The 16,907-nt window shown below is 45.6% G+C and overlaps 1 protein-coding gene across 1 annotated transcript in view; it reads right to left on the bottom strand.

Moving 5' to 3' along the window:
• The window catches only part of LOC137564372 (hepatitis A virus cellular receptor 1 homolog), a 254,170-nt gene extending 237,902 nt beyond the window's left edge, over nucleotides 1-16,268 (bottom strand). Inside the window, exon 1 of the mRNA XM_068278157.1 lies at nucleotides 15,973-16,268. Coding sequence (XP_068134258.1) covers nucleotides 15,973-15,975 — 3 coding nt within the window. The 5' untranslated portion in view covers nucleotides 15,976-16,268. The remainder of the gene's footprint in view (nucleotides 1-15,972) is intronic.
• Nucleotides 16,269-16,907: the final 639 nt, after the last annotated feature.

Genomic DNA, 16,907 nt, shown 5'->3' with positions numbered 1-16,907 from the left:
CCGCTAACTTGTGACAAAAAATAAAATCTTCTATGAACTCACCATGCCTCTCACTGAATACTTTGGAATGTCTTCTTTCCAAAATGGGGTCATTTGGGGGGTATTTGTACTATCCTGGAATTTTAGCCCCTCATGAAACCTGACAGGTGCGCAGAAAAGTCAGAGATGCTTGAAAATGGGAAAATTCACTTTTGGCACCATAGTTTGTAAACGCTATAACTTTTACCCAATCCAATAAATATACACTGAATGGTTTTTTTTAATCAAAGACATGTAGCAGAATAACTTTCGCGCTCAAATGTATAGGAAATTTTACTTTATTTGAAAAATGTCAGCACAGCAAGTTAAAAAAGTCATTTTTTTGCCAAAATTCATGTCTTTTTTGATGAATATAATAAAAACTAAAACTCGCAGCAGCAATCAAATAGCTGCAAAAGAAAGCTGTATTAGTGACAAGAAAAGGAGGTAAAATTCCTTTAGGTGGTAGGTTGTATGACCGAGCAATAAACCGTGAAAGCTGCAGTGGTCTGAATGGAGAAAAAGGCTCTGGTCCTTAAATAGAGTCTGAAGCGAGAATAGATCTCGCTTCAGACCTCATAGCTAGCAGGGGCATGCGTGCCCCTGCTAAAACGCCGCTATAGCGCGGCTTAACGGGGGTCCCTGTCCCCCCAAACCCCCTCCGTGCAGCGGGGGAGCGCTTCCTGGTTGGGGCAGGGCTAACTGCCGCAGCCCTGCCCCATGCGCGTCTGTCAGACGCGTATCCCCGCCTCTCCAGCACTAATTCAGCAGGAGACCTTTGGCAAGTCTCCCTTACACTGCTACTGCCAATAGAGCGCGCCCTAGTGGCTGCTGCTCTGCTCTGGCGCTTTGAGTCCGCAAGGAGAAAAGCGCAATATAAATGTTATTTGTCTTGTCTTCCTGGTTGGGGCAGGGCTAACTGCCGCAGCCCTGCCCCATGCGCGTCTGTCAGACGCGTATCTCCGCCTCTCCCCCGCCCCTCTCAGTCTTCCTTCACTGAGAGGGGCGGGGGAGAGGCGGCGATGCGCGTCTGATAGACGCGACTGGAGGCAGGGCTGTAGCCGTTAGCCCTGCCTCCAGGAAGACAATCCCCACGACCAACTTGCCGACCATCTTTTGCGGGGGGTGGGTTGGAGGTGAAGGGACCCCCGTTTAGCCGCGGGATAGCAGCGTTGCACACGTGCCCCTGCTATATATAAGACCTGAAGCGAGATTTAGTCTCGCTTCAGTGTCTCTTTAAGGGGCGAAAAGACTGTGGTCCTCAAGTGGTTAATAGGCTATATGGTATGAGTACCTAAAATGATGTATAAATTTTGGTGTAATTGGTAAGGCTATAAATAAGTATATGGGCCTATTAATACAATCTAGGAATGAATTTTGGAATTTTACTAGTAATAAAACAGATGGCCACAAGATGGTGCAAAATAACATCAATGGAAATTCCTTTTTAAGCAGAGATGCAATAAGAAATATGCCCACAAGATGGTGCTAAATTCCTATTATGGGAAAAACATATGTGCAAACTTAACTGACCACTAGATGGCGCTATACCTCAGACGTCACGCTCTTTGGCTATAAATACGGATCTTATGCGGAATTACGTGATACACGTTCTGACGAAGCTCCGGGGCGAAATGCATTAGCGCGATTCACAACTATATCCGCACGCCAGGCCGCCATGCCAGCGTGGTAACTACATTGCTGATCTTCTAAAGCAGTCTGGGCCCAGTGAACAACTATGGAGACGGATAGCGCAGCAACAAGTTGATAAGTATAAATTCAATCTCATGGTCTGTGGCCATTCATCCGTGCAGAAGTCCCTGTTGCGAGTGGACAAGTGGACAAGTGCTCTGTTACTAAACATTATTCCTATGAATGGGACTGAGAACAATCTTATATGCATGACGCAGATGATTACTCTATACTATATATGCTGTGAACTATGAAGAACATACAGATGGCTTTATAAATAAGGAGGCCTAACTAGATGGTGGCTACTATTAACATTATTGCTGCAGTGAAGATACCTGTGCATACAATTCAAGGTGCAGTCTCTGCTATAGATCCGGAATCCGAAATCCATTATGTGGTGATTTTTTTGAAAGCATGCTTATACTTTTTTTTACTGATGGTACCACAGTTTTGTCTATGGACATTAGAGTTCTGGTTATGGACTGCAAGTGCATAGTAGGCCCCTAACTGTTTGAATCTCCAAGTTCTTAAATAGAATCTGTATTGTTAAAATCGCACAAAAGTAAACATACCAGTGCGTTAGGGGACATCTTCTATTACCCTCTGTCACAATTTCGCCGCTCCTCGCTGCATTAAAAGTAGTCAAAAACTGTTTTAAAAAGTTTGTTTATAAACAAACAAAATGGCCACCAAAACAGGAAGTAGGTTGATGTACTGTATGTCCACACATAGAAAATACATCCATACACAAGCAGGCTGTATACAGCTTTCCTTTTGAATCTCAAAAGATCATTTGTGTGTTTACCTTCTGTCCCCTTCTTCTCTCATGCACTGAACATTACAGGCTTCCTGCAGACAGCACTGCCTGTGTTTGTAATTCCTCAGTATGTGTCAGCCAGCTACTTTCACAGCCTAACATAGGAGGATTTTTATCCAGCTCTCTTCTATCACTGATAAGATAGCAGAGAAGCTGCTGGCTTATGTAAATAAAACACACACTGGAGTGTGCATAGAGGAACAGACCAGCACGGAAGAGTTGGCAGCCTTCCAGACACAGGCCGACGAGGTTGACAGGGGAAAGATACATTGATTTATTACAGAGACCGTGATAGTACAAAGTGCTGCAGTGAGCCAGAACAGATTAGAATAGGTTTAGGAACTTGTAGGATGGTAGAAAAAACGTTGTAATTTTTGTTACAGAGTCACTTTAATAGGCCCAATCAATATATGTAATACATGTGATGAGTTTATTATGTGCAATGTGAGTTGGCGGCAATATACAGTGGTGTGAAAAACTATTTGCCCCCTTCCTGATTTCTTATTTTTTTGCATGTTTGTCACACTTAAATGTTTCTGCCCATCAAAAACTGTTAACTATTAGTCAAAGATAACATAATTGAACACAAAATGCAGTTTTAAATGATGGTTTTTATTATTTAGTGAGAAAAAAAACTCCAAATCTACATGGCCCAGTGTGAAAAAGAAATTGCCCCCCTTGTTTAAAAATAACTTAACTGTGGTTTATCACACCTAAGTTCAATTTCTGTAGTCACCCCCAGGCCTGATTACTGCCACACCTGTTTCAATCAAGAAATCACTTAAATAGGAGCTATCTGACACAGAGAAGTAGACCAAAAGCACCTCAAAAGCTAGACATCATGCCAAGATCCAAAGAAATTCAGGAACAAATGAGAACAAAAGTACTGTAATTGAGAGCTATCAGTCTGGTAAAGGTTGTAAAGCCATTTCTAAAGCTTTGGGACTCCAGCGAACCACAGTGAGAGCCATTATCCACAAATGGCAAAAACATGGAACAGTGATGAACCTTCCCAGGAGTGGCCGGCCGACCAATATTACCCCAAGAGCGCAGAGAAAACTCATCCGAGAGGCCACAAAAGCCCCCAGGACAACATCTAAAGAACTGCAGGCCTCACTTGCCTCAATTAAGGTCAGTGTTCATGACTCCACCATAAGAAAGAGACTGGGCAAAAACGGCCTGCATGATAGATATCCAAGGTGCAAACCACTTTTAAGCAAAAAGAACATTAACCACTTGAGGACCGCCCCCAGCCGATGGGCGGCGGCAAAGACCGGGCCCAAACGACCGCAATACGCCCATCGGCGGGGGCGGCATCAGCGGTGGCTGTGCGGCGATCGCGTCATCAATGACGCGATCGCCGCCGGCAATAGGCTCCGCCCACTCTGCACGGAAACCCGCCGGCCAATTAGCAGCGCCGGCGGGTTTCAAATGCGGCGATCCGGCCAATCAGAGGAGTATAATACACTTTGTTATTGTAACATAGTTACATAGTTACATAGTTATTTTGGTTGAAAAAAGACATACGTCCATCGAGTTCAACCAGTACAAAGTACTTCAACCAGTACAAAGTAACTTCAACCAGTACAACCAGTACAAAGTAACAAAGTGTATTATACTGGCTGCCTCCTCCGCTGATGGTCACTCGTCGTGCGACCATCAGGGAGGACAGGCAGCCCACAGATAAGTAAAAAAAAACACACTTTGCCCCACACAGACCCCCCGATCGCCCACCCCAGCCCTCAGAACCCCCCTGACCACCCCAGCACACCAGCATCTGCACCCCACCACCCACCTAAAAACCCATCAATCACTCCCTGTCACTATCTAGGGACGCTATCCCCTAGGTTAGGTCCCTAACTGCCTCCTAGGGTCCCCTGATCACCCCCCCTACCCTCAGATCCCCCCCCCAGACCCCCCTCCCAGACCACCCCCCTGTATGCTGTATACAGCTATATAGCTGTCTTACCCACTGATCACCTGTCTATCACCCATCTATCACCTGTCTATCACCCCTTGTCACCACCACCCATCAGCGCAGACCCTAAACTGTCCCTTGGGGGTACCTGATCACCCACCCAGACCCTCAGATTGCCCTCAGACCCCCCCCTCCTGATAACCTCCCCAGTGCATTGTTTACATCTATTCTCCCCTGTAATCCCTCACTGATCTCCTATCGTCACCCCCTGTGTCTGCCACCCACCAGATCAGGACCCAGTCTGCCCCGTGCGGGCACCAAATCAACCCCCCACACCCTTAGATCGCCCTCAGCCCCCCCCCCCCCCCCCCCCAATCACCTTCCCAGTGCATTGTATTTGATTGTGCTGCAATTGTATTTGATTGTGCTGACATTCAATTTCATTGTGCTGACATTCAATTTTATTGTGCTGTAATTGTATTTGATTGTCCCGTGATTTTTTTTTATTGTCCCGTGATTGCCCTGTGATTGCCCTTTGATTGGCCCGTGATCGTCTTTGATTGTCCCGTGATCGGCTTTGATTGTCCCGTGAACGGCTTTGATTGTCCCGTGATCGGCTTTGATTGCCCTGTGATTGCCCTGTGATTGCCCTGTGATTGCCCTGTGATTGCCCTGTGATTGGCCTGTGATCGGCTTTGATTGTGTCGTGATTGGTTTGATTGCCCTGTGATTGGCCTGTGATTTGCTTTGATTGGCCTGTGATCGGCTTTGATTGTGTCGTGATTGGTTTGATTGCCCTGTGATTGACTTTGATTGTCCCGGGAATTGAGTGCCCTGTGATTGGCCTGCGATTGCCCTGTGATTGCCTTTGATTGTCCTGTGATTGTTTCTGATTGCCTCCGATTCCCCACTCGCCGCCCCCTGTCACTATCCAAGTGATCTAAAAACAGTGAAAACTGTCACTTTTTTAGTATCACTAGTGTTAGCAGTTAGGCCAGTTAGCTAGGCCCCTTTGTAAGTGTCAGTTAGTGCTCAGCCCACTGCACCACAGTCACTAATTAGCGTCATCACTGTCGCTAATCAACATTGGTACTATATAGTATCTGTAAGTGATCATTACTGATCGCAGTCAGATCTATTAGGGTCACTAGGATCCACAAAAAAAACCGCAGTGTTTGCCCGATCAGGCCTGATCGTTCGCCTGCACTTGCGTTCAGCCCGCCCCACCGCAGTGACAGAATTTTTTTTCTGATCACTGCAAAAAACACTGTACAATAGCTGTGGCACTGTAAACCTCAGTTTTGATTTATTTTTTTTATCAAAACTCAGTGAGCACAGCTTTCTACCTCTCAAATACTCCCTTTTGCTAGGTAGGTGCTCTTTTTTCTGCGTAGTCTCAGAGGAATACCCCCTAAATTTAGCAGCCCACCATGGCAAGAAAGGGGTATTCCGATGATGAGGTTCTCAGGTACATGGCCCAGTCGGATGAGGACGATTGGGACGCCTCATTCGACGAATCTTCCGGGTCAGAGTTTGAACCTGAATTGAGCAGTGGCTCACTGACCGATAGTGATGACGAGGTTGAGGTCCCGGCTAAAGCCAGGCGTACCACACCCCATGTTGTTGGACCGCAGGTGGCACAGGATCAGCCTCAAGGGCAGCAGAGTGGTGTTCGTGCTGGTCTGAGATTTCATGGTGGGGCAGGCACCAGCAGCACAACATCTCCTGGACCTAGCACCAGTACTTCCGTAGACCCTGGTGAAGTGGCGAGCACCAGCATGGAAGTTGAAACTGGTTCGGTGGCACGTGCAGTAAGAACCCAGTCGCAGCCACCAAGAAGACGGGCCCGTACTACCCCTAATTTACCAGAGGTGCTGGCAAACCCAAATTGGCAATCCCCTGATTCCGCCGCACCCGTACTTCCCCCTTTCACCGCCCAGTCTGGAGTCCAGGTGGAGACAGATAATCTAGGATCGGCCCTAGACTTTTTCTATCTGTTCTTCACCCAGGATCTCTTGGACTTAATTGTGGCAGAGACCAACCGTAAGGCCACACAATATATAACCGCCAATCCGGAAAAGTACCTTGCCCAGCCTTTTCGGTGGAAACCAGTCCAAGTTTCCGAAATGAACATTTTTTTGGGCCTTCTCCTTCACACGGGACTAGTAAAGCAGAATGTGTTGCGGTCTTATTGGTCTACGGACCCAGCACATCATGTTCCCCTGTACTCTGCTGCCATGTCCAGGACACGATTTGAGAACATCCTGCTCTTCCTGCACTTCAATGACAACGAAACCTGTCATCGAAGTGACCACCCTGCTTTTGACCAGCTCCACAAAATTCGACCCCTCATAGACCACCTGTCATCCAGATTTGCAGATGCTTATACCCCTGACCAGGACATCTGCGTAGACGAGTCCCTCATACGCTTTACCGGGCGCCTTCGCATCAAACAGTACATCCCAAACAAGCGCACCCGGTATGGGGTGAAACTGTATAAGCTCTGTGAAAGGGCCACAGGCTATACATCTTATTTTAGGGTCTATGAGGGAAAAGACTCAAAATTGGAGCCGGTCGGATGCCCTGACTACCTGGGGAGCAGTGGAAAGGTTGTGTGGGACTTGGTGTCACCCTTGTTCCAGAAGGGGTACCATCTTTTTGTGGACAATTATTACACAAGTGTGGCCCTCTTTCAGCACTTAAAAATAGAAAAAATCCGATGCTGTGGCACCGTGCGGCCTAGTCGCCGGGGCTTCCCCCAACGGCTCATTACCACCAGACTTCAACGGGGGCAGAGGGCCGCCTTGTGTGCTGACGACCTGCTCGCGGTGAAATGGAAGGACAAGAGGGAGGTTTACTTCCTGTCCACCATTCACGCAGACACGACAGTTGAAATTCAACGGCGAACTAAGGTCATTGAAAAACCCCTTGTCGTCCACGAGTATAATACTAACATGGGAGGGGTGGACTTCAATGACCAGAGGTTAGCGCCCTTTTTAGTTGCCCGAAAAACAAGACGCTGGTATAAAAAAGTGTCTTTTTACCTCATTCAATTGGCAATTTACAACAGCTTTGTTCTCTACAGTAAGGCTGGGAGAACTGGCTCGTTTATTCAATTTAATAAACAGATCGTGATGGAACTCCTGTATCCAGGAGGTGCCGTGGCCCAACCCCAAGATGCAACTAGCCGGCTGCATGGAAGGCATTACGCCTATCCAATTCCGACTACCCCAGGTCAACGAATCCGAAGAAAACGCTGTCGTGTCTGCAGCAGGGCTGGAATAAGGCGTGACACCACTGTTTATTGTCCCACCTGTCCTGACCAGCCTGACCTATGCCTAGGGGAGTGTTTTGAGAGGTACCACGAGCAGGTACACTATTAGAGAGTAGGGAACTCCACACACAGCGCTAGGCACACAAGGGTCTCTCAGTGCTATTTCACACTGCTGCGATGCGTTAGGGCAAAATGCCTAGCAAAAGTCACACTTTGCGGTCCCCCCCTACGCCGGAAGTGCTTGACTTAACGCTAGTGCATGCCTACGTTACTGCGTGGCTTCTGTGGCAATATCGATCGGCGCGGAAGTCATGTTAGTCTATGGCGACGCAGTTCATTACTAGGCCGAATGCTACTCTTGTGGTATTGCCTGAAGGTCTGTTTTGGACGATACGGTGCGGCGGGCTCGACCCACCGGATATGTCAATATGCAGTGTGAAACCAAACATCGGGTTTCCAGAGACCCTAATACACAGGGCTGCCAGAAACCTCTCCTTTCACTTGGGACAAATTGCGTAATGTATTTCGCCACAACTCTGTGCAATTTGCACTTCGCACATTGTTCCATGGGGGAGGAGAGGTTTGTCCTCGGGAGGTAAGTTAAAAAAAAACAAAAAACAGGTAAGCAAAGAAGTTAATGTTTGGTTTGCAATGTTAAGTTTTTTATTAAAAAAGTTCAAAGGTTATTAATGTTAATGAAGTAATTGCTTTGCTGCTTGCTTGTTTTTTGGGTTTTTTTTTCTCTTTTTCCATCCAATAACCTTCCAGGTGGACCGAGCGAATGACTAACCAGCTGCAGTACTGATGGTGCATCCTGACAGAACGTTGCGCGTCTGTCAGCTTACACACAAGTCGGTGCATGCAGCGCTGCAGGACGAGATTTCTCCTCCGCAGTCAAAAAGATACGTTTGCCGAGGCATATGGGCCGAGGAGTGGTGTTGGGGATTCATATGCTTTGGCAAACACTTTGTATCAAAAAAGAACTCTGGCAATGATTTGTTCATCCACATCGATCGGTGTGAATGGATAAATCAGGTTTGCCAGGGCATACGAGCTGGTGGGTTTGGATTTTTGGGGCGGCAGCTCCTATGTCCTGGCAGACGCCTTCCTCCTCTTTTTTTTTTTTTTTTTTTTAAATTTTTTTTTTAAATTTTTTGGCAGATATTTTTTCATCCACATTGATTGATTGTTTGACGTTCATTTTTCCTTTCAGCCCACAGTGCATTACCCTTATGCCCAATATAAGGAGTATAGCAGAAACTCCTAATACTGGCCATACATGTAATGATTGCAGAGACCCTAAAATGCCAGGACAGACCCCACGAATGATGCCATTTTGGAAAGAGGACACCCCAAAGTATTCCGTGAGGTGCATGGTGAGTTCATAGAATGTTTTATTTTTTGTCACAAGTTAGCAGAAATTGTGGTTTTGTGTTTTTTTTTTTTTCACAAAATGTCATTTTCCGCTAACTTGTGACAAAAAATAAAATTTTCTATGAACTCACCATGGCCCTCATGGAATACCTTAGCGTGTATTCTTTCCAAAATGGGGTCATTTGTGGGGTTTGTTAACTGTCCTGGCAAGTGGGCGGGGTGCTAAATTTTGAGCACCCCTGTAAAGCCTAAAGGTACTCATTGGACTCTGGGCCCCTCAGCGCAGTTAGGGTGCAAAAAAGTGCCACACATGTGGTATCGCCGTACTCGGGAGAAGTAGTACAATGTGTTTTGGGGTGTATTTTTACACATACCCATGCTGGGTGGGAGAAATAACTCTGTAAATGGACAATTGTGTGTAAAAAAATCAAAAGAGTTATTTCTCCCACCCAGCATGGGTATGTGTAAAAATACACCCCAAAACACATTGTACTACTTCTCCCGAGTACGGCGATACCACATGTGTGGCACTTTTTTGCACCCTAACTGCGCTAAAGGGCCCAAAGTCCAATGAGTATCTTTAGGATTTCACAGGTCATTTTGCGGAATTTGATTTCCAGACTACTCCTCACGGTTTAGGGCCCCTAAAATGCCAGGGCAGTATAGGAACCCCACAAATGACCCCATTTTAGAAAGAAGACACCCCAAGGTATTCCGTTAGGAGTATGGTAAGTTCATAGAAGATTTTATTTTTTGTCAAAAGTTAGCGGAAAATTGATTTTTTATTGTTTTTTTTCACAAAGTGTCATTTTCCACTAACTTGTGACAAAAAATAAAATCTTCTATGAACTCACCATACTCCTAACGGAATACCTTGGGGTGTCTTCTTTCTAAAATGGGGTCATTTGTGGGGTTCCTATACTGCCCTGGCATTTTAGGGGCCCTAAACCGTGAGGAGTAGTCTTGAAACGAAATTTTTCAAAATGACCTGTGAAATCCTAAAGGTACTCATTGAACTTTGGGCCCTTTAGCGCAGTTAGGGTGCAAAAAAGTGCCACACATGTGGTATCGCCGTACTCAGGAGAAGTAGTATAATGTGTTTTGGGGTGTATTTTTACACATACCCATGCTGAGTGGGAGAAAGATCTCTGTAAATGGACAATTGTGTGTAAAAAAAAAATTAACAAATTGTCATTTACAGAGATATTTCTCCCACCCAGCATGGGTATGTGTAAAAATACACCCCAAAACACATTATACTACTTCTCCTGAGTACGGCAATACCACATGTGTGGCACTTTTTTGCAGCCTAACTGCGCTAAGGGGCCCAAAGTCCAATGAGCACCTTTAAGCTTTACAGGGGTGCTTACAATTTAGCACCCCCCAAAATGTCAGGACAGTAAACACACCCCACAAATGACCCCATTTTGGAAAGTAGACCCTTCAAGGTATTCAGAGAGGGGCATGGTGAGTCCGTGGTAGATTTCATTTTTTTTTTGTTGCAAGTTAGAAGAAATGGAAACTTTTTTTTTTTTTTTTTTTTTTTGTTTGTCACAGTGTCATTTTCCGCTTACTTGTGACAAAAAATATCTTCTATGAACTCACTATGCCTCTCAGTGAATACTTTGGGATGTCTTCTTTCCAAAATGGGGTCATTTGGGGGGTATTTATACTATCCTGGAATTCTAGCCCCTCATGAAACATGACAGGGGGTCAGAAAAGTCATAGATGCTTGAAAATGGGAAAATTCACTTTTTGCACCATAGTTTGTAAACGCTATAACTTTTACCCAAACCAATAAATATACACTGAATGGGTTTTTTTTTATCCAAAACATGTTTGTCCACATTTTTCGCGCTGCATGTATACAGAAATTTTACTTTATTTGAAAAATGTCAGCACAGAAAGTTAAAAAAAATCATTATTTTGCCAAAATTCATGTCTTTTTTGATGAATATAATAAAAAGTAAAAATCGCAGGAGCAATCAAATAGCACCAAAAGAAAGCTTTATTAGTGAGAAGAAAAGGAGCCAAAATTCATTTAGGTGGTAGGTTGTATGAGCGAGCAATAAACCGTGAAAGCTGCAGTGGTCTGAATGGAAAAAAAGTGGCCGGTCCTTAAGGTGTAGAAAGACTGTGGTCCTCAAGTGGTTAAGGCTCGTCTCAATTTTGCTAAAAAAACATCTCAATGATTGCCAAGACTTTTGGGAAAATACCATGTGGACCGACGAGGCAAAAGTTGAACTTTTTGGAGGGTGCGTGTCCCGTTACATCTGGCGTAGAAGTAACACAGCATTTCAGCAAAAGAACATCATACCAACAGTAAAAATATGCAGGGCCGGATTTCTGCAAAGGCCGCAAAGGTCACTGCCTAGGGCGGAGAAAAATCAGAAGGATAAAAGGGCGGCAGGACCTGAGAGAGATAAGAGGCTGCATGTCAAAATAAATTATTTCTCCTGCTCCGAAGCGCCCCGGCTTTGCTGCACACACAGTCAGAATTCCAGAGCTCCGTGTATTTTCCTTACTTCATGGTGTGCGATGAGACAGTGCTATCTACTGAACATACAAGCTTCAGTTTATTGCCAGGGGTGAGAGAAACATGGATCACAATGTAGACAATTTCTGATCCAGTAAAAGTAAACATTTTAACAGAATTATTTCCACTTTACAACTCAAGCTGGGCTAAACAATGTATTGCTGGTCAGACTCTGTTAATGACTTGAGCCATTCCTTCTCCTCTCTCTCCTCCTGGATTGTAAATCTTACACAGAAAGATAAGGTTTGTTTTTCCTTAGAGAGATTTATGGCAGCCTCTTCTAAGCTAAATCTTAACCCCTTGCTGGCTCATTTTAAAGGCAGCAGTAGTCTAGTATGAGATAGACAACTTCTCTATAATTATAATTGCAAATGTACTGTTGTATACTTGTGTATTGTTACATTCTGTTTTGTTTACCAAAAAGTAATAACGTACACTAAAAATTAAAACAAAATATATATTTGTACCGTGTTGGCAAACAGTAAAAAAACACCTGTGAAAGAATCAGTACAATAAATACTATAAAATAAATGCAACAGATCTGTGATTACAGAAGAGCAGAGAGGGAGATGAATGCCGCTCTGCTACTTCATGCCTGGTACACACCATGCAATTTGCCATCAGATAGATGGGTTCAAATTGATTATTTCTGACAGGTCTAATCTGATTTTTGATCACTTTTCTAATCGACTTTGTATAAGTGATCGGAAAATCGATTCAACCCATCTATCTGGTGCGTACCAGGCATTAGGGACTCACTGCTCTAACAGGAAAAACAATCATTCATCATTTTTCAGAGAGAAAACATTCATAGGTATCCTGCAAACAAGTGATCGTTAAGGCTCATACACACATCAGACTATAGTCTTTGGAAAAAGAAAGATCACAGTCCAATTTTACCCCCTTCCATGTAGTATGAGAGCCATACCTTCACAGTCTTTTCTATGGAGCTGAACTCCCCATCAGAAAAAATCCTTGCAAGATTCTGCACACACAGATGCTGTACAGACACAAAAGATCAGTATCTGCAAAAGATCTGTTCCTGCCACAGATCCGTTCCTGCAAATTGCATTCATAGTCTATGAGATCTGCAGATCAGCATACACACCTTGTTTAACTGACATTCATCTGCAGATCAGACAATTATCTGCAGATCTGAAAATCCATCCTGGTGGATCGGATCTGCAGATGAATGTCTGTTAAACAAGGTGTGTATGATGATCTGCAGATATCATAGACTATGAATGCATTTTGCAGGAACAGATCTTTTGCAGATACTGATCTTTTGAATGTGTACAGCATCTTTGTGTGCAGCATCTTGCAAAGATTTCTGTCTGATGGGGAGTTCAGCTCCATAGAATAGACTGTGTAGGTATGGCTCTCATACTACATGGAAGGGGGTAAAATTGGTCTGTGATCTTTCATTTTCCTAAAGGCTCATACACACATCAGACCACAGTCTTTGGAAAATGAAAGATCACAGACCAATTTTACCCCCTTCCATGGAGTATGAGAGCCATACCTACACAGTCTATTCTATGGAGCTGAACTCCCCATCAGATAAAAATCTTTGCAAGATGCTGAACACGTTCAAAAGATCAATATCTGCAAAAGATCTGTTCCTGCAAAAGATCCGTTCCTGCAAAATGCATTCATAGTCTATGATATCTGCAGATCCTCATACACACCTTGTTTAACAGACAATTATCTGCAGATCAGACAATCATCTGCAGATCTGAAGATCCATCCTGGTGGATCTGATCTGCAGATGAATGTTTGTTAAACAAGGTGTGTATGAGGATCTGCAGATATCATAGAATATGAATGCATTTTGCAGAAACGGATCTTTTGCAGGAACAGATCTTTTGCAGATACTGATCTGTTGCATGTGTACAGCATCTTTGTGTGCAGCATCTTGCAAAAAATTCTATCTGATGGGGAGTTCAGCTCAATAGAATAGACTTTGTAGGTATGGCTCTCATACTACATGGAAGGGGTAAAATTGGCAGCCACAGCCAGGAAAGTAAACAGCTAGCTGTAAGGGAAACGAGAGGGAGATGAGCTCCAGATAGGAGGGGGAGAGGTTGAGTCTGAAGACAAGCCTTGGAGGTGAGGAGAAAGGTCAGAGGAGAGATGCACAACATCATAAACTTGCGTCCCAGCATGATTTGTGTGTCACTTCTGTCTCTATGTATGTTGTCGCTACTGTGAGTGTATTGTCACTCCTGTCCACTTCTTGTGTTGCCACTCCTGTCCCCTTCTTGTGTTGTCACTCCTGTCCACTTCTTGGGCCTGATTCACAAAGCGGTGCAAAGTGTTTGCACGCCTGTGAAAAGCCCTTTATCACGCCTAAACTCAGTTTAGGCGTGATAAAATGAAACTTTGCGCGCGCAATTGCCTGATGCATGGTGCAGTTCGCGCGATGTGCCCATTAAACCCTATGGGCGCTGCGCGTGAAGTTGCGCAATTGCGCGTGCAAAACTTTGCGCGCGATAAAGAGCACAAAACGTGCTAACTCAGTGGTGCAAAGCTTATCACGCCTAAAGTCTTTTAGGCGTGATAACTGAGTTATCACCGCTTTGTGAATCAGGCGCCTTGTGTTGTCACTCCTGTCCACTTCTTGTGTTGTCACTCCTGTCCACTTCTTGTGTTGTCACTCCTGTCCTGTGCGTGTTGTTGCTCCTGCTGTGTGTATTGTCGGACCTGCCCTGTGTGTATGTTTTGTCACTCTTGTCCTGTGTGTTGTCACTCCTGTCCTGCATTCGTGCGCTGTCACTCCTGTCCTGCGTGCGTGCGCTGTCACTCCTGTCCTGTGTGTGTGTGTGTGTGTGTGTGTGGTGTGTGTTTGGTCACTCCTGTCCTGTGTGTGGTCACTACTGTCCTGTGTGTGGTCACTACTGTCCTGTGTGTGTGTGGTCACTCCTGTCCTGTGTGTGTGTGTGTGTGTGTGTGTGTGTGTGTGTGTGTGTGTGGTCACTCCTGTCCTGTGTGTGTGTGTGTGTGTGTGTGGTCACTCCTGTCCTGTGTGTGGTCACTCCTGTCCTGTGTGAGTGTGTGTGTGTGGTCACTCCTGTCCTGTGTGTGGTCACTCCTGTCCTGTGTGTGTGTGTGGTCACTCCTGTCCTGTGTGTGTGTGTGGTTACTCCTGTCCTGTGTGTGTGTGTGGTCACTCCTGTCCTGTGTGTGTGTGTGTGGTCACTCCTGTCCTGTGTGTGTGTGTTTGGTCACTCCTGTCCTGTGTGTGGTCACTACTGTCCTGTGTGTGGTCACTACTGTCCTGTGTGTGTGTGGTCACTCCTGTCCTGTGTGTGTGTGTGTGTGTGTGTGTGTGTGTGTGTGTGTGTGTGTGTGTGTGTGTGTGTGTGGTCACTCCTGTCCTGTGTGTGTGTGTGTGTGTGTGTGGTCACTCCTGTCCTGTGTGTGGTCACTCCTGTCCTGTGTGAGTGTGTGTGTGTGGTCACTCCTGTCCTGTGTGTGGTCACTCCTGTCCTGTGTGTGTGTGTGGTCACTCCTGTCCTGTGTGTGTGTGTGTGGTCACTCCTGTCCTGTGTGTGTGTGTTTGGTCACTCCTGTCCTGTGTGTGGTCACTACTGTCCTGTGTGTGGTCACTACTGTCCTGTGTGTGTGTGTGGTCACTCCTGTCCTGTGTGTGTGTGTGTGTGTGTGTGTGTGTGTGTGTGTGTGTGTGTGTGTGTGTGGTCACTCCTGTCCTGTGTGTGTGTGTGTGTGTGTGTGGTCACTCCTGTCCTGTGTGTGGTCACTCCTGTCCTGTGTGAGTGTGTGTGTGTGGTCACTCCTGTCCTGTGTGTGGTCACTCCTGTCCTGTGTGTGTGTGTGGTCACTCCTGTCCTGTGTGTGTGTGTGTGGTCACTCCTGTCCTGTGTGTGTGTGTGTGGTCACTCCTGTCGTGTGTGTGTGTGTGTGTGTGTGTGTGTGTGTGTGTGTGTGTGTGTGTGTGTGTGTGTGTGTGGTCACTCCTGTCCTGTGTGTGTGTGTGTGTGTGTGGTAACTCCTGTCCTGTGTGTGTGTGGTAACTCCTGTCCTGTGTGTGTGGTCACTCCTGTCCTGTGTGTGTGTGTGTGGTCACTCCTGTCCTGTGTGTGTGTGTGGTCACGTCACCCCAACGCGCACGCGCAGGCACTGCCTGTCCCACCCCAACGCGCAGGCGCTGCCTGTCCCACCCCAACGCGCAGGCACTGCCTGTCCCACCCCAACACACACAAACACATAGGGACTGCAAGTTAGGTCAAGAGAAAAGCTTTGTGAAATAATCCAATCATATTTTCAGTGCTCTGAAACTGAAAGTCACAACTTTCTCTACCCCTGCCTGCTGTCCTTCTCACCATCTTTGCCTTGCAGATGTCTGATGACTGGGAGCAGTGGGTGATCTGTGCCAGCTAGCTGCCTGGAACTGGTGATACAGAGAGGAGGCGGCTCATGCAGGGAGAGGTGACATGAGGGTGTCAGACGGCCCTTTGAAAAGACAATGGAAATGCCTGCTCTGGAAATGCCTGCTTGCCTCTCCTGATTCTTCATGCTGAAGCTTATATTCCTGCTGGGATGGGAGGAGAGGGCATAAAGTGCAGGGAAACAGCCAGAGCAGACACAGGCAATTCAATTCTGCAGGAAGCATGGGCTGCTTCCATTAGAGCAGAACCCGGCTTCCTGCTGTTGCCTGGCAACACACAGCCACAGCTCAGCAGCGTCTGAGGGCCAAATTATTAACTGAATGGGGGAAGAAGAACTTTAGCAGTTAAAGTAAGCAGCTCTGTTTACTTTTTACTATTACTTTGGTAATAGGTCCAAGGGAGCTGACCCTCCGCAAGACCTTACTGTGACTCACATTGGGACATATTAACACCCCTTTTTTTCAGAGGAAGTTCATTCTACAAAATATTGAGGATCTACTTTTTATATTTTTTATATTTTTTACATATTTTTATTGGTACCTTTTTTTTGGCAATTTGTGCACATTGGAGGGTCTGTGGATGACTGCCAGGCTGAATGAATTAACTATACACTATTATTTCTTGACTTGCATGTAATTAATGTAATATATGTATTTTATTGATGAATAAACTTTCAGATGTTCTATTGAATAACGGTTGGAACGCAGACTATATTGAGGGAATAATATAAGACACCAGTTAAACCCAGCGCAACTAGTATCTCTTTACCTAATATAAGCAGCTCTGTTCTCCAGCGTCCTCCCTCCCCTCTGCAGCAGGACCACATGAGCCTTGCTGTTTTTACGAGACAGCAGCTAGGATACCAGGGC

Source organism: Hyperolius riggenbachi, chromosome 3 (genome assembly GCF_040937935.1).
Source record: "Hyperolius riggenbachi isolate aHypRig1 chromosome 3, aHypRig1.pri, whole genome shotgun sequence".
NCBI classification, from domain to species: domain Eukaryota; kingdom Metazoa; phylum Chordata; class Amphibia; order Anura; family Hyperoliidae; genus Hyperolius; species Hyperolius riggenbachi.
The sequence above is the reverse complement of the archived record's forward strand: the minus strand, read 5'-3'. Positions and strand labels throughout refer to the sequence as shown.